The 21,830-nt window shown below is 41.6% G+C and overlaps 1 protein-coding gene across 1 annotated transcript; it reads left to right on the top strand.

Moving 5' to 3' along the window:
- Positions 1 to 19,149, top strand: gprc6a (G protein-coupled receptor, class C, group 6, member A). Its single transcript, XM_058053882.2, has 6 exons — positions 1 to 314; positions 4,318 to 4,597; positions 9,875 to 10,678; positions 14,838 to 15,053; positions 16,502 to 16,625; positions 17,847 to 19,149. Exons 1-6 carry the CDS (start codon positions 112 to 114, stop codon positions 18,947 to 18,949), a joined length of 2,730 nt encoding a protein of 909 aa, XP_057909865.2. The 5' UTR covers positions 1 to 111; the 3' UTR covers positions 18,950 to 19,149.
- The last annotated feature ends 2,681 nt before the right edge of the window (positions 19,150 to 21,830 follow it).

Raw genomic sequence — 21,830 nt, 5'->3', positions numbered from 1 at the left:
TCACCTTGCCTGAGGTGAAGAGGTGCAGTGTAGCCAGAAAGAGAGAAAGAAAGAAAGGAAGGAGGGAGGGAAATTTCTTTTCAGAAAACACAGACAACCAGAGGCGACACTATGGCCTCTGTTTATTCCCTCATTTTTTTACACATAGTTATTGTCTGTATGATTTTGAGGAAAGGCGATGCCTTGGAGAATGATACTAAAGCATTCCGAGTAACAGCCATGGGGGATGTTGTTATTGGAGGAATATTCCCGGTTCATCGAGGCGTTGACAAAAACGATCAGACCTTTGCTCCCCACGTTCACACATGTTTTGGGTAAGTTTGTTTGTTTTGTAAACTTTCTTCCTTATTCATTTTCATTATTATTATGTATTTATTTGTTAATATGATATATATTATAATATACAGTATATTTTTATTATATTTATATATATATTTTATTTTTATATTATTTATTATATATTTACATATATTTATATATAGTATATTTTTAATTATATTTATTTTTGTTTATTTTAATTTTTTATGTATTTACATATATTTATGTATATTTTATTATTTTGTATTTTAATGTATTATTATAATTATAGTATTATATTATGTTGCGAATATATTTGTGGTGGTTAGCGTGTATAAATAAGGTTGAAAAAGAAATTGACCACCCACAAGGCCCAAATTCGATTCCACCCTCTGTGTGGAGTTTGCATGTTCTCCCCATGTGTGTGTGGGTTTTCTCCGGGAACTCCGGTTTCCTCCCACATTCCAAAAACTAGCTCAGCTAATTGGCCACTCCAAATTGTCCATAGGTATGACAAACAAAACTAAATAAACTTGTCATTTGGGGAAAAGTAGTTTGGTGAAATTTTATAATCGTATATAACATAAAAAATATGATGATAAGTTAGGGTTTGACAGTTGGAAACTTGGTGGTTAGGGTTACAGGGTTTGGAATTAGAGGTTCAGACTTAGGGTTAGAGGGATAGGGGTTAGAGTTGGGGGTTCTGGTTAAATGGTTAGGGGTTAGACGTTAGGGGTTAAGGTAAGAGGGTTAGCGTTAGATGGTTAGAGTTTTGGTTTTAGGGCTAGTGTTAGGTGTTAGTGTTAGGAGTTAGGGTTAGAGGGTGAGAGGGTTAGAGGGTGAGAGGGTGAGAGGGTCAGAGGGATAGGGGTTAGGGTTAGAGTTAGGGGTTCTGGATAGATGGTTTGGAGTTAGCGTAAGGGGTTGGCGTTAGGGGTTAAGGTTAGAGGGTTAGGGGTTAGAGGGTTAGAGGGTTAGGGTTAGTTTACAGGTTAGGGTTAGATGGTTAGAGTTTGGTTTTAGGGCTAGGGGTTGGGGTTTGGGTTAGCATTAGGGATAGGGTTAGAGGGTTAGAGGTTAGGGGTTACAGGGTTACAGGGTTACAGGGTTACAGGGTTACAGGGTTACAGGGTTACAGGGTTACAGGGTTACAGGGTTACAGGGTTACAGGGTTACAGGGTTACAGGGTTACAGGGTTACAGGGTTACAGGGTTACAGGGTTACAGGGTTACAGGGTTACAGGGTTACAGGGTTACAGGGTTAGAGTTAGGGGTTCTGGTTTGATCGTTAGGGTTAGGGGATAGGGTTAGGGGGTTAGCGTTAGGGGTTAAGGTTAGCGGGTTAGGGGTTAGAGGGTTAGGGTTAGATGGTTAGAGTTTTGGTTTTAGGGCTAGTGTTAGGAGTTAGGGTTAGAGGGGGGGAGGGTGAGAAGGTTATAGGGTTAGAGTTAGGGCTTCTGGTTAGATGGTTAGGGGTTAGACATTGGGGTTAGCGTTAGAGGTTAGTGTTAGGGATTAGCGTTAGGGGTTAAGGTTAGAGGGTTAGAGGGTTAGAGTTAGGGGTTCTGGTTAGATCATTAGAGTTAGGGGTTAGAGGGTTAGGGGTTAGGGTTAGCATTCGGGATAGGGTTAGAGGGTTAGAGGTTGGGGTTAGCGGGTTAGAGGGTTAGAGAGTTAGAGGGTTACAGGGTTAGAGTTAGGGGTTCTGGTTAGATTGTTAGGGTTAGGGGATAGGGTTAGAGGGTTAGCGTTAGGGGTAGAGTTAGGGGGTAGGGGGTTAGGGGTTAGGGGCTAGGGGCTTAGGGTTAGGGTTAGAGGGTTCTGATTAGAGTTCGGGGTTAGGGTTTAAGGGTTAGGGCTGGTAATTGAAATAGTTGGAAAAAAACAACAGCAGAAAGAAATAAAAACAGCCGTACATTTATGAGAATAAATTCAAAATATAATTGGAATAAACTCATAATTATTAAGATTATTTAAGATGAAAATTTAAATATTAAATTTAAACCAAAAAACAGCACCGATGTGGAAAAAAACAGCAAAGAGAAAATCTGATTATAATAAAATGCTTTTTCTCCCGTATTGTTGAATGACGTATAAATTCATGCAAAGTTGCACTTCCTTTCATTTTTCACCGTGTGGCCCTCACAGGATAGCCCCACTTCCTTACAGTGAAGAAAATAAGTATTTGAACACCCTGCTATTTTGCTATTTCTCCCACTTAGAAATCATGGAGGGGTCTGAAATTTTCATCGTAGGTGCATGTCCACTGTGAGAGAGATAAACTAAAAAGAAAAATCCAGAAATCACAATGCATGATTTTTTAACAATTTATTTGTGTGATACAGCTGCAAATAAGTATTTGAACACCTGTGTATCATCTAGAATTCTGACCCTGAAAGACCTGTTAGTCTGCCCATTAGAAGTCCACCTGCACTCCATGTATCATCCTGAATCAGATGCACCTGTTTGAGGTTGTTAGCTGCATAAAGACACCTGTCCACCCCATACAATCAGTAAGACTTTAACTTGTAACATGGCGAAGACCAAAGAGCTGTCCAAAGACACCAGAGACAAAATTGTACACCTCCACAAGGCTGGAAAGGGCTACGGAGCAATTACCAAGCAGCTTGGTGAAAAAAGGTCCACTGTTGGAGCTATCATTAGAAAATGGAAGAAGCTAAACATGACGGTCAATCTCAATCGGAGTGGAGCCCCATGCAAGATATCACCTCGTGGGGTCTCAATGATTCTAAGAAAGGTGAGGAATCAGCCCAGAACTACACGACAGGACTTGGTCAATGACCTGAAAAGAGCTGGGACCACCGTTTCCAAGGTTACTGTAGGTAATACACTAAGACGTCATGATGTGAAATCATGCATGGCACGAAAGGTTCCCCTGCTTAAACCAGCACATGTCAAGGCCCGTCTTAAGTTTGCATATGACCATTTGGATGATACAGAGGAGTCATGGGAGAAAGTTTTATGGTCAGATGAGACCAAAATAGAACTTTTTGGTCATAATTCCAATAAGCGTGTTTGGAGGAAGAAGAATGAAGAGTACAATCCGAAGAACACCATCCCTACTGTGAAGCATGGGGGTGGTAGCATCATGCTTTGGGGGTGTTTTTCTGCACATGGGACAGGACGAGTGCACTGCATTAAAGAGAGGATGACTGGGGCCGTGTATTGTGAGAATTTGGGGAACAACCTCCTTCCCTCTGTCAGAGCATTGAAGATGGGTCGTGGCTGGGTCTTCCAACACGACAACGACCCGAAGCACACAGCCAGGAAAACCAAGGAGTGGCTCCGTAAGAAGCATATCAAGGTTCTAGCATGGCCCAGCCAGTCTCCAGACCTGAACCCAATCGAAAATCTTTGGAGGGAGCTCAAACTCCGTGTTTCTCAGCGACAGCCCAGAAACCTGACTGATCTAGAGAAGATCTGTGTGGAGGAGTGGGCCAAGATCCCTCCTGCAGTGTGTGCAAACCTGGTGAAAAACTACAGGAAACGTTTGACCTCTGTAATAGCAAACAAAGGCTACTGTACCAAATATTAACATTCATTTTCTCAGGTGTTCAAATACTTATTTGCAGCTGTATCACACAAATAAATTGTTAAAAAATCATGCATTGTGATTTCTGGATTTTTCTTTTTAGTTTATCTCTCTCACAGTGGACATGCACCTACGATGAAAATTTCAGACCCCTCCATGATTTCTAAGTGGGAGAAATAGCAAAATAGCAGGGTGTTCAAATACTTATTTTCTTCACTGTATGTACTCTATTGCTGTGAGAGTCAGCTCGTAATCACAAAAATGATACTTGTGACTGCATGGGCCTTGTGTGACTACAAACATTTTGGAGCAAGTTAAACCAGATGGAAAATAAGGCAAGATCATTTTGCATGAAACAAAAGCTCCCGCTGGGCATGCTAGTCATATTCATTTGGGGTTTTTTGGGTGTTCGTGTTTGAAAACCCTAAAATCTGAATTTGTGGTATTAATAAATAATTGCACACACAGGCTCAAAACTGGAACGGTGGCGCTCACTCTGGCTATGATCAACGCCATCGAGAAGATGAATCAATCTCCTTTACTGATGGACGCTAACGTCACGCTGGGCTATCAAATCCAAGACTCCTGCACAGATGTCAGCACGGGTCTCAGGGCCACCACCGCCCTCATCCAGCAGGCACAGTGCGATCCTACATGCGAGCAGCCGGTTGTCGCCGTCATTGGCGCTGCCTTTTCCGAAATGTCTATTGCTGTTGCCAGGCAGCTGACCCTCGACATGATCCCTCAGGTTAGTGTTGAGTATAAGTATCAATCCACACACACATCCATAACTGTAGCCTAGCTGATGCTAATTAACCCTTAGATGTACGAGTGACTGGACCCTACACTCTTCCATAAGTGGCTCAAAAATCACCCATACTAGAATCAATGCCTTTTTATGCCAATTTTGCCATTTTGGTTTGGAATAATCACTTGTATGATATTTAGTATTATATTTAGGACCACACAAGAATGATTTCATGTTAGAAACATCTTCATTTTTCACTTTTTTACATCTTTGAAAAGGAAAATGACCCCGTACAACAATAGAAAATGTGAGGATCCATTGTGTGTTGCATAAAGGTAAGTTAAAAATGTGACTGGCATGATATGAAAAATACGTTTTTGAGGAATGCCTGGAATATGAAATGATAAAAATTTTTCATTACAAAGATATTTCAAGAAAACCTGACGGGGTCATTTTTGACCCACTTATGGAAGGTTGGGGTAGTAACACAAAAACTAAAATTTCTTAAAATGTATAAAAGATAAGTTAAAAATGTGAACGGCATGATATGAAATGATAACAATTTGTAATTACAAAGATATTTCAGGAAAACAACCTGAGCGGGTCATTTTTGACCCACTTATGCATTTAAGGGTTAAAGCGACACAAAAGATAACGATTGTTATTGGATCTCCAAAGTCTATATTGTTAGTCAATATTATGTTGTCAGTCATGTTGTATCTAAGTTTTCTTGATCTTAAGTTTTCTTGATCTTTTCTTGACTTACAACACGCTGTTCACAGTGCGTGACTATTTACATTTAATCAGACACTCCCCCCTTTCTCTTCTTCCATATCCCGCTACAATTTTACCCACAGCTCCTCCTGCAGGCCACAGCGTTCACTGCACCCTGCTACTGCTTGCTCTACTTTTCAGCCTGTTGTTTCACCTACAAACAAGACCCCATCCCACTGGTCATACCGCCCGACTGGACTCCGCTATTACAACAATAAACACGCAAATTTGACAAATCTTCGCCCACTCTCCCGCAGCCAAGATTCTTCTTTCCTATCAGATTTTACGGACCTCATCACCCAATTAAATGCGATCTCATCATCCATCCTTCTGCTCGGTGATTTCAACCTTCATATTGACAATTCCAACTCCTAACCTGCGACAGAATTCCTTGATCTTCTCAGCTGTTTCTCCATCACTCAACAAGTTAACTTCCCCACCCACACCAGAGGACACATCCTGGATCTTGTCTGCTCTACTGGTATCAATATTCACAACCTCACTAGCCATAACCTGCACATATCAGACCATCTGGCCATCACATTTGATTTACACACATCTCTTAGTGTCTCAAAAATCAAACGTGAAATAACCTTCAGGAATCCCAAATCCATCAACCCTCATACCCTTACCTCACTTCTAACCACAAAATTTGCTGTCTCCCCTCCCCCGCTGTCCGAGGACCCCTCTGAACTTGTCTCCTACTACAACAATAACCTTTCCTCCTGTCTTGATGAACTGGCCCCTAAAAAAAACAAATTGGTGTCCTTCTCCCACACTGCCCCCTGGTACACCCCTCAGCTCCATAATATGAAGACCCGTAAACGCCAGCTTGAGAGACTGTACAAGAAATCTGGCCTAACTGTTCATCTCCAAGCTTACACAGAGCTTTCTACAGCAATATAAAGATGCCTTAAACACTGCCCGCTCACAATACTACTCCAATCTGATTACATCAAGTTCCAACAATCCTAAATCCCTTTTTTCAACAATCAACACACTGCTAAAGCCAAATGACAACTCCTCCTCATCCTTCACCACCACCAAATGCAACAACTTCTTAACCTACTTCCAGTCCAAAATTACCAAAATATACAGCTCCCTAAACCCCCCCTCGGCTCACTCGCTTCCCCCTGACCCTCTGCTATCTGGCTCCACCCACTCTCCAAATTCACACCTATCTCACCCATGCAACTCACTGAAATACTAACCGGTATAAAGACTCCAACATGCTATAAAGACCCCCACACTCAAAAAGACTGGTCTCGATCCCAATAACCTCTCCAATCCCGATCTCCGTCCCATATCCAACCTCCCCTTTCTGTCCAAAATCCTTGAACGTGTCATAGCTGCTCAACTTCAATCTCACCTCAACTCCAACAGCCTGTTTGAATCCTTCCAGTCCGGTTTCCGTCCCAAACACAGTACTGAAACAGCTCTTCTTAAAATCACCAATGATCTTCTTCTCTCCTCCGATTCCGGCCATCTTACCATCCTCATCCTCCTAGACCTCACTGCAGCCTTTGACACCATTAGTCACTCTATCCTCCTGTTCCGCCTCAAAACCAGCCTCAATATCACTGATTCTGCTCTGTCCTGGCTCCAATCATACCTCACCAATCGTCAACAGTTTGTGCACATAAATAGCTGCTCCTCCTCCATAGCCCCTTTACCTCAAGGTGTTCCCCAAGGTTCGGTGTTTGGTCCTCTTCTCTTCATCCTCTACATCCTTCCACTTGGCAATATCATCCGTCGACATGGCCTCAATTTCCACAGCTACGCCGATGATATTCAACTATACAGTTTTACCACCTCCATCACCTCCAACATCTACTCCACCCTCACCAAACCGCTTAGCTGATATCAAAACTTGGATGGAACAAAATTTTCTCAAACTTAATCGTGACAAAACAGATATCATCATCGGTCCCAAAAACACCACAGCGCCCACCCATAATTTCCATCTTCAATTTGACAGCGCCACCCTCACTCCATCCCCGCTCATCCGCAACCTTGGTATCCTCCTGGACCCCACCCTTTCATTTGAACCCCACATCAAACAGTTAACCCGGACTGCATTTTTCCATTTTAAGACCATAGCCCGACTCCGTCCATCACTTACATTCTCTGCCACTGAATCCCTGATCCACGCATTCATCCCAACCAGAATGGACTACTGCAACAGTATTCTCTACGGTACACCTTCCAAAACCCTCAACAAACTACAATATATTCACAACTCCGCTGCCCGCCTCCTCACCTCCACCCGCCCCCGTCAACACATTACCCCTGTCCACTGGCTTCCCGTCCCCCAACGCATTCACTTCAAAGTTCTTCTCATCACCTACAAAGCCCTCCACGATCTGACCCCCCCATATCTCACAGACCTGCTCCATCCACATAATCCCCTGGGTCCCCTTCGCTCCTCAGACTCAAACCTCCCCTGTAAGACCAAGCTCCGAACCTGGGGAGACAGAGCCTTCTCCATCGCTGCCCCCACCCTCTGGAACTCTTTGCCCCATTCACTCCGTGCTTGCCCTGACCTTCCCAGTTTCAAAAAACAACTAAAAACCCACCTCTTTAAATCTGTTTTTAATGTCTAACTTTTTATACCTGACTGCTGTGCCCCGCCCCGCTTTTACTCATGTTTTAACTGTGTATTAACCAATGAATGTTGTATTTTGGTGTGTCTTCTATTCTGTTTACTTGCTTTATTCAACTTCATTCTTCTATAAAGTGTCTTTGAGTATCTTGAAAAGCGTAATACAAATAAAATGTATTATTATTATTATTATTACCAAAGTTATCTGGTATAATTCTCCAACTCTACCGTCCACCGGGTATTCCGGTTTCCTCCCACAATCCAAAAACATGCTAGGTTAATTGGCGACTCCAAATTGTCCATAGGTATGAATGTGAGTGTTAATGGTTGTTTGTCTATATGTGCCCTGTGATTGGCTGGCCACCAGTCCAGGGTGTACCCCGCTTCTTGCCCGAAGACAGCTGGAATAGGCTCCAGCACCTCCTTGACCCTCTTGAGGATAAGCAGTAGAAAATGAAGGAATGAATGAATGAATGAACACTTTTTCCACACCAAATAAACCTGTAATGATAATATACATGCTAACCAAGTGGTTAGCATATTAGCCACACAACCAGGAGATCTGGAAGATGTGGCTCCTAGTCTCTATTTCAGCTATATAAGCTATTTCAACTTTCTTCATGAAAATATTCTTCTCATATAATTAGGATTTTATTACCATAATATTTGGACTTTATTTCCATAAAGTCATAACTTCTTCTACAACCCGATTTATTTTCTCTTATGTCTTTAAAAAAAACAAAGTTTTTCCTTCCTTTAATATATCAATTTTTGGGGGTAATAACTATAAAAGCAATCTTCACTGGTTAAATGTACTGCAAAAAAGGTCAGTAAGGATAATTCATAATGCCGCCTACAGAGAACATACTAACTCCTTATTTCTAAAATCACAAATACTTCAACTTGCTGATATAGTTCATCTTCAAACAGCTAAAATAATGCATAAGGCTAAAAATAAGCAATTAGCTAAAAATGTCATCAATACTTCTCTACAAGAGAGGAGAAATATGATCTCAGGGAAGAAGTACATTTGAAACACTTCTAAGCTAGGACTACGTTATGCTAGCCATAGCATTTCAGTATGTGGAATCAAACTATGGAATGGATTGAGTAAGGACCTCAAACAATGCACAACGATGAGCCAATTCAAGAAACAATACAAGCAGTTGATGTTTGCTAAGGATGAAGAGTCTTGAACCAGTCATGATGTGCTATATATATCACTATATTGACACTTACTATGGTACACATTATGGCATTGGATGCTCATATCACCTCCTACTTTGGTACGAGGCACATTATTAAAAAAAACCCAAAAAAACCTTAAACTGTATTATGGAAAGCAGGAAGTAAACAAATGTAACAGTTAGTGATTGTAAAAGTACCAGATGGAGGGGTAGGATTTAATAAGATTTGCTTCTTCCTACTCCTTTTGGACATGTGGAACTGTGAACTGATTATGGGATGCACTCAATTGTAATCTGATGCATGTCCAAATGAAATAAAACCCTAACCATTACCAATTTTAGGGTTAACCCTAACCCTAACCCTAACCCTAACCCTAACCCCTAACCCCTAACCCCTAACCTTAACCCTAACCCTAACCCCCCTAACCCTAACCCCCTAACCCTAACCCTTAACCCTAACCCCCTAACCCCCTAACCCACTAAGCCTAACCCCAACCCTAACCTAACCCTAATGCTAACCCTAGGCACAACCCTAACCCTAGGCCCAGCCCTAACCCTAACCCTAACCCTAGGCCCAACCCTAACCCTAACCCTAGGCCAAGCCCTAACCCTAAACCCCCTAACCCTAACCCTGGGCTATGGCAGATATGTCAGATCCAGCCATGCACTTATGCGCATTCCCTAATCGAGAAATGATGTGTTTCTTTTCTGCAGATAAGTTACTCATCAACATCTGTGACTCTGAGCGACAAGCGGCGTTTCCCGACTTTCATGAGGACGGTTCCTAACGACGAACACCAGACGGCCGCCATGGTCAGGCTTCTCAACCTCAACGGTTGGAACTGGGTGGGAATAGTTGTCACGGATGGCGATTACGGACGCTCGGCGCTTGAACGTTTTGCATCTCAAGCGTCTGAGAACGGGATCTGTATCGCATTCAGATCTATCCTTCCCCATACTGGCTCAGATGGCACGGTGATCTCTGCTATCAAACAGACTGCATTAACAATCTCCCAAAACCCAAAAGCACAGGTCATTGTGTCTTTTGTAACGTCAAGTCAGATGAGAGACCTTTACCAGGAACTGAGGAACACGATGCTGAGAACGGGACAAAGCATGGGGGACATGAGAAGAGTGTGGGTGGCAAGCGATAGTTGGTCCTCCTCGGGCCATGTGCAGGGGGATTTAAGTCTTGAAGACATCGGACACGTTGTGGGATTCAACTTCAAGACAGGAAATCTGCTCTCTTTCTACGAGTACCTGAACCAGCTGGAGACAACTGGATACAAGAACATGTTGAACAACACTTTCCTGGAAGAAGTCTTCCACATGGTGAATGAAAGTAGCGTTTCTGGAGACGCTGACCTGGCATCTGAAGTGGTGAAGACCCTCAAAGAAAACATGAACAAGGCGTTAACGTTGAGTACTGAAATGGCCGTGAGTGCCGTCGCTCAAGCTGTGGCGTCCATCTGTAGGAGCAGAGACTGCAAGGCGCCAGGCAGCCTGCAACCTTGGGAGGTAAGGAAAGTTAATCAACCAAATTTGATTCATAATTACCTTATTAATTACCTTGCTGAAAGTCGAGGACAGGGGTGGCCAAACTGAGGGCCTCATAGTAGTAAGAAATGAAAGGTGCGTTTTAAAATATGAATGTGAGTGTGAATGGTTGTTTGTCTATATGTGCCCTGTGATTGGCTGGCCACCAGTCCAGAGTGTACCCCACCTCTTGTCCGAAGACAGCTGGGATAGGCTCCAGCACCCCCGTGACCCTTGTGAGGATAAGTGGTAGAAAATGAATGAATGAATGAATGAACATTTTTTCCACACCAAATAAACCATTAATTCATTCATTTTCCTCACAAGGGTCGCGGGGGTGCTGGAGCCTATCCCAGCTGTCTTCGGGCAACCCTGGACCCTGGACTGGTGGCACATATAGACAAACAACCATTCACACTCACATTCATACCTATGGACAATTTGGAGTGGCCAATTAACCTAGCATGTTTTTGGAATGTGGGAGGAAACCGGAGTACCCGGAGAAAACGCACGCATGCACGGGGAGAACATGCAAACTCCACACAGAGATGGCCGAGGGTGGAATTGAACCCCGGTCTCCTAGCTGTGAGGTCTCTCCGCTAACCACTCGACTGCCGTGCAGCCCCCCAAATAAACCAGTAATGACAATATACATGCTAACCAAGTGGTTAGCATATTAGCCACACAACCAGGACATCTGGAAGATGTGGTTCCTAATCTCTATTTCCGCTATTTAAGCTATTTCAACTTTTTTCATGAAAATATTCTTCTCATATAATTAGGATTTTATTACCATAATATATTAACTTTATTCCCATAAAGTCATAACTTCTTCTACAACCCAATTTATTTTGTTTTATGTCTTTAAAAAAAACTTCTTTTAATATATCAATTTTGCATTATATATCCGCATATCATAATATAATAATAATATTGACTCTATTCAATTACTGCTGATTTTCTATTTTTGCTGATGTTGAGTTTTATTTTAGGTTTACTTATTATAGTCTATTTTTAGAATGTGCCACAGGCCAATTAAAAAAAAGGAGCCACGGGCTGCAAATGGTATGACAAAGACGCCACACAAACACACGCACACACAAACACACACACACACAGAGCGGGAATCAAAACGACAGAAGATAAAAAATGTTGGCGGACGACAACTGCCAGGAACAACAATGAGGAAACATTTGATTCCTGGTAGTGCTGTCTTGAAATAAACACAAGGGAAATCACAAATCCATATAATAAATAGAAAGTAAACACTAAAGCAACCTGACAAATTACGTAATCTATAAGAGGCTTCTGTGTTTGCGCATTTTTGAATTAATGCTGCGAAAGAGCTGCAAAAATCCAAAGAAAACAAAAATTTCCAAGTTCTTCCGACTTACTACTAGAGGGCACATTGTATCTCAAAAACACTGGTTCCATTCCAAAACCTAACAAGCATTTGACATCAGGTTTTTCATAAATATATCAATGAATAACAGGGCTCTACATTAAAAACAAAAATGACTTGCCCATGGGGAATCCTTAAGGTGAGAACTACTTGCCCCAACTTGCCTCTTGTAAAATGAAAAGACTGCCATAATGATATCATCTCATTTTTGTGGCATCACATGAGAATCTCGAATAAAGATGAAATGATTATCATTTCTTGTGGTTGTTTTCCTACATAGATCATGACTTTGCATGGAAATCTGGATTGTCAAGAGACTTCTAGGCACTTTGCCTTTTAGAAGTTGTGCACCACAATGAAACATTATTGAATAGACACATTTGTGTACTAGTAAAGTGTTTTGAATCCAGAAAAAAATGCTCAATGGTCAAACAATAATTTGTGAAGCAAAGGTGATGAAAATACTCCGAGAAATGGAAGCGCTAGATTTTGTAGCTTGTGCAAAATCAGCACTTGGTATTGGATCTAATCGGTGGTGTTTCATTGTGACCACTTCAAATTGTCACAGCAATGTGATTCACTCACCTGTGCCATCATTTGATTTGCTGCTGCTAATAAAATACTTGTTTAGGAGGCACTGGTTCATCACTTTTTGCTCTTTTCCTTCACAAGTTGTTGAAGAATTAGACCAGGGGTCTCGAACTCAATTTACCTGGGGGCCACTGGAGCTAGGGTCTGGGTGAGACTGGGTTTCCAAAAAAACAAAACAAAAAACGCATTTATTAAAAACAGAAAAATTAATAAACTTTGCTTTGGTTTTGATTTTCTACAAGAAAAGCTCTGATAAAACATTCCACTGTTCTCAAATATCTTACTTTTTATTTTTCTACACAAAATAAGATGAAAAATAAATAAACAAATCAAGAATAAAGAAAATCAATCAATCAGTAATAAATAAATGAATCTAATAATAATAATAAAATGGCAAATAATAAAAACTTAAGAAACCACATATAGTTGGTGGGTAGACAAATTATTTTTTTCAGATTAAAATGAACAAAGCATTATTAGAGCCCTGTAGACATGACAAAACACGACTATAGTCACATTTATACTCTTTTTATTTACAACATATTGCGCAACTGCAGGGTCTTGAGATACATGCTAACTCGCAAACTAGAGAGCTAGTGACCTAAACGGTAGCCTTCAAGTTATTTCCTTTAAACTTAAATAGCCCAAAACTTACCACTTCCACACAGACAGGGAGGATAACTATTAACAGTTATTTAACCTTTAACGTGAACATGAATCAAATGTAATAATTTTTTCTGGGCACATGATACCATACAGCAGGGGTGCTCATTAAGTCGATCGCGATCTACCGGTCGATTGCGGAGGTGGTACTGGTCGATCGCTGGTCGATCGCGGCGTGACATTAAAAAAATATCATCCTAGCATCAATGCCGTCACTTGATTGATATACAGGGCAGCCATTCAGATGACAACTGAATGTTGCCCTTCGGGTGACCAATCAAATCAAACAACGTCTCTAAGTGCAGCAGAACTTACGATGTCAGCCTATCATCCATCCCCGTTACTTGATTGACATACAGGACAACCAGTCAGATGACAACTGAATTTTGACCTTTAGGTCACCGCTCATGCGTAAACAACGATGCAAAGTGCTAAGCTAGTCGGCGAATAGTGTCAGATTTTAAGCCCTGGCTAAAGTTTATGGTCACTAAAATGAGTGAAGTAGCTGGACCAAGTAAAAAGGCAAAAACATATCACTTCCATACGGAATGAGAGGTGGACTTTTTTTTTCACAATGTCTTTTTCGAAGTGCGTTTGCCTGGCTAACCTGGCTAACCTGGCTATCAGCAGCTACTGTCCGGACTATGCATCCCTGGCTGATTCAATTCAGTGCAAGTCATCAAAGTAAACTCAGGTAATTACAAAAAATGTTAATAGTTAATTATGTGTGTTTTGCAATATTGGCTCATTTGGTTATGTAAGGTACATCAACATACATTGTACGTACAAATAATCCTCAATACATGAAAATAAATAGATGTTTTGCATTTTTGTAGTGGGTAGATCATTTTGACTCTGTCATTTTAAAAGTAGCTCGCATGCTGAAAAAGTGTGAGTACCCCTGCCATACGGCATCCATATCAAACTTGCAACTAACATTAAACTTTCATATCAAGGCGGGGGCCTCAAACTAGTGTCCTGCGGGCCACATTTGGCCCGCGGGCCGCGTGTTTGAGACCCCTGCTCTAAAGCACACAGTTAGAATGGACCCCTGATAAGATAGTAGCAGAAACACTCCTCTATGTTGCTTGGACTTTCCAGCTCTGGTCGAGATAGACAGCCGCCCCACAGAGCTAGGCTTCTGTCCGAGGTTTCATCCCCAGAGGGAGTTTTTCCTCGCCTAATTCCTCGTGTGGTTTCAGTTGGTTCTGTTTTCACGCGATATCTGCTTTAGAAACAAATTGAATTAAACCCAATTGAATTCTCACCATGCTATGTTATGATCGTAAAATTACCACTTTTTTCTTGTCATATTTTGACTTTATTCTTGTAAAATTACTATAGATTTTTCCATTTTGGTTGTTAAATTCTATTTTTAGACTGTGCTTCAGGCCACGTCTGACAAGATCCTCCACAGTCATCATCTTCATTATCCACATATTCCCGTATCTTTATCGCTATTGAAAATTATTGCTTCCTCCGCAGGTACTAGAAGCACTTTGGAACCATGAATTTGAACATCAAGGGAGGATATATGCGTTTGACAACCAAGGAGACATCAACCAAGGTTATGATGTCACCATGTGGACATCCCTTGAAGGGAAAATTCAGGTCAATGACATCGTGGCCGAGTACCTCACACATGACAACAGCTTCACCGTAATGGACAGCGACACCGCCAAGCGTTTTCAGGATTTACAGGTGGGTCATTGTAATTACTTTTAATAAACACAAAGAAGTACAGTAGTCCCTTGTATGTAGTGGCTACTTGACTCCGGACCCGACCACGATAAATTAATTTCTGCAATATAGGATTCACTGTTAATGAATGGAAAATTTTCATAGTTACAGCATAGAAAACCTGTTTGGCTTTCTAAATACTGTACATTACTCTGGTTCTACCATATCTTACTTATTGTGTGGAAATATGGGCTAATAACTATAAAAGCAATCTTCACTGGCTAAATGTACTGCAAAAAAGGTCAGTATGGATAATTCATAATGCCGCCTACAGAGAACATACTAACTCCTTATTTCTAAAATCACAAATACTTCAACTTGCTGATATAGTTCATCTTCAAACAGCTAAAATAATGGATAAGGCTAAAAATAAGCAATTAGCTAAAAATGTCATCCAATACTTCTCTACAAGAGAGGAGAAATATGATCTCAGGGAAGAAGTACATTTGAAACACTTCTATGCTAGGACTACGTTATGCTAGCCATAGCATTTCAGTATGTGGAATCAAACTATGGAATGGATTGAGTAAGGACCTCAAACAATGCACAACGATGAGCCAATTAAAGAAACAATACAAGCAGTTGATGTTTGCTAAATACAAGGATGAAGAGTCTTGAACCAGTCATGATGTGCTATATATATCACTATATTGACACTTACTATGGTACCCATTATGGCATTGGATGCTCATATCACCTTGTACTTCGGTACGAGGTGCATTATTAAAAAACAAAAAAAACCTTAAACTGTATTATGGAAAGCAGGAAGTGAACAAATGTAACAGTTAGTAATTGTAAAAGTACCAGATGGAGGGGTAGGATTTAATAAGCTTTGCTTCTTCCTACTCCTTTTGGACATGTGGAACTGTGAACTGATTATGGGATGCACTCAATTGTAATCTGATGCATGTTCAAATGAAATAAAACCATTACCATTATTAGAGCCCCATAGATATGAAATAACACCCCTATATTCATATTACATTCCTGTTATTCATTCTTTACACTGCAGTGAACAACAATTACGCTGCCAGGAATCGAGACGAGCATGCGTGGGTACTTTGCTTTCCTCAAACATTCCAAAAACATACATGCTAGGTTAATTGGAGACTCTAAATTACCTTTATTGTAGGTATGAATGTGAGTGTGAATGGTTGTTTGTCTATATGGATTGAATACAATTTCCTCAAACTTAACAGTGACATAACAGGGTGTACCGTCTCGCCTGAAGACAGCTGGGATAGGCTCCAGCACCCTCATGAGGATAAGCGGTAGAAAATGAATGAATGAATGTTAGGCCCGAGTATCAATAGCATCAATAGCGTTGCTAAAACAACAAATCAAATGGTGTCCTAAAACCTTTTGCAGCGTGCTTGAAATAAAAATGCACACGTTTCTTCTTCCCACAGCAAATATTCTCAAAATGTTCCAATAGCTGCATCCCTGGGGAGTTCAAGAAAACTGCAGAGGGTCAACATACGTGTTGTTATGAATGTATTAACTGTACTGAGAACTACTTCTCCAACAATACAGGTAAGGAACTCACCTACACACACACACACACACACACACACACACACACACATGCAAATAATGGTAACCAATGTCATGACATCTCAAAAGGAATGAAGTGATGTTAGTTCAATTTGGGGCAGATTGAGAAATGTGTTTTTATCATTTGAGTCATCATAACTCAAACCAGTCATCTGCCAGACACATCTTACAGTAATGTTAGTAGTATTGTTAAACAAATACAGTAGATGGACAACATCTCAAATGTCATCACACTCCTGTAACTGGTTTGGCAGCTACTTAAACAACCGAGTCCAGCAAGTAAAGACGGAAAACACCAACTAAAGGGGTTCCGCATGGCTCCATTTTAGGCCCAACACTGTTTTCATTTCATTTCACTTCATTTTCTACCGCTTTTCCTCACGAGGGTGCTGGAGCCTATCCCAGCTGTCTTCGGGCGAGAGGTGGGGTACTCCATGGACTGGTGGCCAGCCAATAACAGGGCACATATACATATAGACAAACAACCATTCACACTCACATTCATACCTATGGACAATTTGGAGTCACTAATTAACCTAGCATGTTTTTGGAATGTGGGAGGAAACCGGAGTACCCGGAGAAAACCCACGCATGCACGGGGAGAACATGCAAACTCCACACAGAGATGGCCGAGGGTGGAATTGAACCCTGGTCTCCTAGCTGTGAGGTCTGCGCGCTAACCACTCGACTGCCGTGCAGCCCAGTATAACAACATAAACAATTTTAAAAAATGGTTGTTTTTAAATTCTTTCCATCCATTCATTTTCTATGCCGCTTATCCTCACTAGGGTCACAGAGGCATGCTGGAGCCTATCCCGGCTGTCTTCGGGCGAGAGGCGGGGTCCACCCTGGACCGGTGGTTAGGCAATCGCAGCCAAGGCAAAATTGTGGCATTAATCAAAAATACACTAACCAGGGCAGACGCTAACTGAGGTTCCACTGAATACCGTTCAATGAATTGCTTTCATTTTTCTTTGTTTAGTCTTGGATTTGCGCAAAAGTTGAATGGAGGAAACTGGGCCCTTTTTTTATTGAAAATGAAAAGTTCTACTACATATTAACTTCTCTTTCAATATTTTGTCATCATTTATGAATGAATTAATTTTTTAATTCTTTTTTGAATTTGAATTTTGAATTTTTTTTTAGCGATGGATGTCTTCCTCTGTCTAAAATCCTTTATTTCCTCCTTTCCCCTTCCAGATATGGACCAGTGTCTGAGCTGTGACATAAACGAAGAATGGTCTCCCAAGGGAAGTTCCACTTGCTTGCGTAAAAGGCGGATCTTCTTTTCGTGGCACGACCGCTTCGCCGTGGTCCTCCTGACCTTCTCCTCTCTAGGCATCGTGCTGGTTCTGATGGTGTCGGCTCTGTTTCTGCATCAGCGAAACACCCCTGTGGTGAAGGCCTCCGGAGGGCCCCTGAACCAGGTCATCCTCTTCTCTCTGGTCGTCAGTTTCATCAGCGCCGTGCTGTTTGTCGGCAAGCCCAACCATCTCCAGTGTAAAATGCGACAAGTGCTCTTTGGCATCAGCTTCACTCTGTGCGTGTCTTGCATCCTGGTCAAATCCCTGAAGATCCTCCTGGCATTCCAGTTGAACATCAACGTTCAGGGTGCTCTGCGGAAAGTCTACCAGTCCGTCTTAATTATCGTCGCGTGTGTGGGCGTACAGGCGGCTATTTGCATCAGCTGGTTGGTCCTCAAAAGTCCATACAGTCACAGTATTTTGCAACCAAAAACTATTTTAGAAGACTGTTATGAAGGGTCGTATTTGGTTTTTGGGGTGATGCTGGGTTATATAGCTCTGTTAGCTTTCGTTTGCTTCGTCTGCGCTTTCATCGGGCGTAAATTACCACAGCAGTACAACGAGGCTAAATTCATCACCTTCAGCATGCTGCTGTACCTCATCTCATGGCTGCTATTCATCCCTGTGTACATCACAACATCTGGAGTGTATCTTCCAGCTGTGGAGATGGTGATCATACTCATGTCCAACTACGGAATCCTAGGCTGTCACTTCTTCCCAAAGTGCTACATTATGCTTTTTAGGAAAGACCAAAACACTTGTAGCGCTTTCAGGGAAAAGCTTTACCAGTATACCGTCAAACGTACAGATTCCTTTTCTGTGTCTGGAAACTCCGTGGCAGACAAACCAGTCAGCGTTCAAACCATCAGCCCTTCTTCGTCCTTCTCCTTGCCTAAAGAAGATATCAAAGCTGCTGTGGAGGAAAGTGACATTCGCAAAGTTTCTTACAAAGGTCCAATAAATCGATTTCGTATCTACAAAAGAAGCATCAGCCTCTAGCTTCTAAATCGTCAAATCTGCCAGACACATCTTACAGTAATGTTAGTAGTATTGTTAAACAAATACAGTAGATGGACAACATCTCAAATGTCATCACACTCCTGTAACTGGTTTGGCAGCTACTTAAACAACCGAGTCCAGCAAGTAAAGACGGAAAACACCAACTAAAGGGGTGCCGCATGGCTCCATTTTAGGCCCAACACTGTTTTCATTTCATTTCACTTCATTTTCTACCGCTTTTCCTCACAAGGGTCGCGGGGGTGCTGGAGCCTATCCCAGCTGTCTTCGGGCGAGAGGCGGGGTACACCCTGGACTGGTCACCAGCCAATCACAGGGCACATATAGACAAACAACTATTCACACTCACATTCATACCTATGGACAATTTGGAGTCGCTAATTAACCTAGCATGTTTTTGGAATGTGGGCGGAAACCGGAGTACCCGGAGAAAACCCACGCATGCACTGGGAGAACATGTAAACTCCACACGGAGATGGCCGAGGGTAGAAGTGAACCCTGGTCTCCTAGCTGTGAGGTCTGCGCGCTAACCACTCGACCGCCGTGCAGCCAAGTATAACAAAATCAGCCCTTCCTTGTCCTTCTCCTTGCCTAAAGAAGATATCAAAGCTGCCATGGAGGAAAGTGACAGTCGCAAAGTTTCTTTCAAAGGTCCAATAAATCGATTTCGTATCTACAAAAGAAGCATCAGTCTATAGCTTCTAGATTGTCAAAAACTAAAAACTGTTCACACGTTCATCACTACATTTGGAAACCAGTCCCAGTAGTTTTGGAACACTTGCCTGGTGTGCATGTCATTGATATTTTCAGACGATTTTTTTGAAAGGTCCAAAAAAACGAAATTTAAGAAAAAACACCTTACTGTTTTAGGTCTTTCTGTCTTATGTTGACCTGGGCCTACATAGAAGGAAGAACTCACTCAAGACAAGAAGAACAGGGATATCAAATCGACATCAAAATCGATTGCATCTTTTAGAAAACGTTTCGCCTCTCATCAAAGACTAGCTAGGACAAACACCAGTCAGACTGGATAGGACAGATCTAGTCTGAGAACCTGGTGCAAGACCCAGTGTATTTATCCTCCAAAGAAGAAGGCAGTGGTGTCAAATGACAGTCGTTGGGATACAATGGAGCAAAATGACGGGCTCGAACCGGCGACCATGAAAGACCATGTTAGCCGGCAAGCTAAACTGAAACATTTCACTCTGCTGCGTGTTTCTTATGGCGTCATGGAGTGGGGTTTAACCAACGAGGTAAACAACACACTTTACACAAAAGACATTAGCGCAATTGAATTTCCCAGAAAGATTAATTCTTCAATATAATTCAACCCTTGGGGGGGTCCCCAAACCCCCAAAATAAACAACAACGTCCCTTATTTATATATGGTCATTTCTTAGCATCCGTTACACATTCACTTCCATTTGTGTTGTTTTAAGGCCCTTTGGGGGGGTCCCCAAACCCCCAAAACAAACAACAACGTCCCTTATTTATATCTGGGTGTTTCTTAGCATCCGTTACACATTCACTTCCATTTGTGTTGTTTTAAGGCCCTTTGGGGGGTCCCCAAACCCCCAAAACAAACAACAACGTCCCTTATTTATATCTGGTCGTTTCTTAGCATCCATTACACATTCACTTCCATTCGTGTTGTTTTAAGGCAATGTTTTGTGACACCCGACTATTTTTCTTGAGTGGCCGAGGGGGCAAAATGTATTTTTTGATAGTAACAGTCGCCAATCCTTGCACCCGACCCCTGTTTTGATTAGCGAGGCCCGGCAGGCTGAAATAAAACATGCAAAAGAGACTGCTCTTGTCTGTCTCAAAGCAAGTCAGGATTAAGAAGTGACAATCAAGATGTTGACTTTGAAAGGCATTCCGGAATGTGGACGAGCAAACCGTGTTCCGTTCTTGACATGCAAAGACATAATTATCATTGAATCTTATTGACAAGGGGACAGAAAAGATGACAGAAAAGCTTTTCTGGTCAGTGTGACAAGTGAAAGCCACAGCATCCGCATTGCATTGGGTGTGACTTGTTTACTGCAGCTGCTCAGGCATTTTTAATTAACTTAATTAAATGTGTCGATGATGGCAACAATGTCAGAGTCACGCCCTGCCTTTGTATTCCGGGCAAAGACATCACAATTTCATCACCCTTTCTTTCTTTTTTCACTTGTTGCTAGCTGTGTGAAACATCACTTTGACAACTCGCCAAACGAACAAACTAACTAGCCAAACTAAGTAGCATTCAGAAAGTGGTGCATGTTCACAGAAAGTGTAGTTTTCTGCATTGCAAAAGAAATGCTGCTCTTTAACACAGTTGAAAAGCCAGCATTTCCAGAAATGCTGCCAACATTTGACAGAGATTTCTGTGAGAAAATACACGTCACAAACGTTTTTTCCCCAATGCTACATCATCCGCAGCATTTTCTATCATGAAAATAATATTTTTTTTATATGTCAAATTCATGCTTCATAAACCGACAGTTTATAATAAAGTGGGAATATTATGAAAATTAGGTTGAGTTACGTCATAATAACAAGTCATAATATTAAAGGGGCCCTTTTTATTGAGTTGTGGTCTCCTATAGAGCAGCTACACACAATAACCAGCACAGAAAGCTTTCTAAAACTTCCAGTATCTGCACCTATTCATCTGGAATTCCATCCTGGGATTTTCCAAAACGGTCATTTTTTTCATCTCTTCCACCCACAGCCCGCCCACTTTGCTGTGATTGGTCACACTCCCAATTTTTTCTGAGGACTTCCGGACTACTGCCAAACCTTACTTTCTAGTCGGTATAGGAGTTGATAATGACTCAATATACTTCCACATTTAACGATTTATTAGAATTATTCC

The sequence above is a fragment of the Doryrhamphus excisus genome, linkage group LG5 (assembly GCF_037039965.1).
Source record: "Doryrhamphus excisus strain RoL-2023G ecotype Guam linkage group LG5, RoL_Dexc_Guam_v1.1, whole genome shotgun sequence".
In the NCBI taxonomy this organism is placed as follows: domain Eukaryota; kingdom Metazoa; phylum Chordata; class Actinopteri; order Syngnathiformes; family Syngnathidae; genus Doryrhamphus; species Doryrhamphus excisus.
Note: the sequence above shows the minus strand (reverse complement) of the source record. Positions and strands in the feature narration are given on the sequence as shown.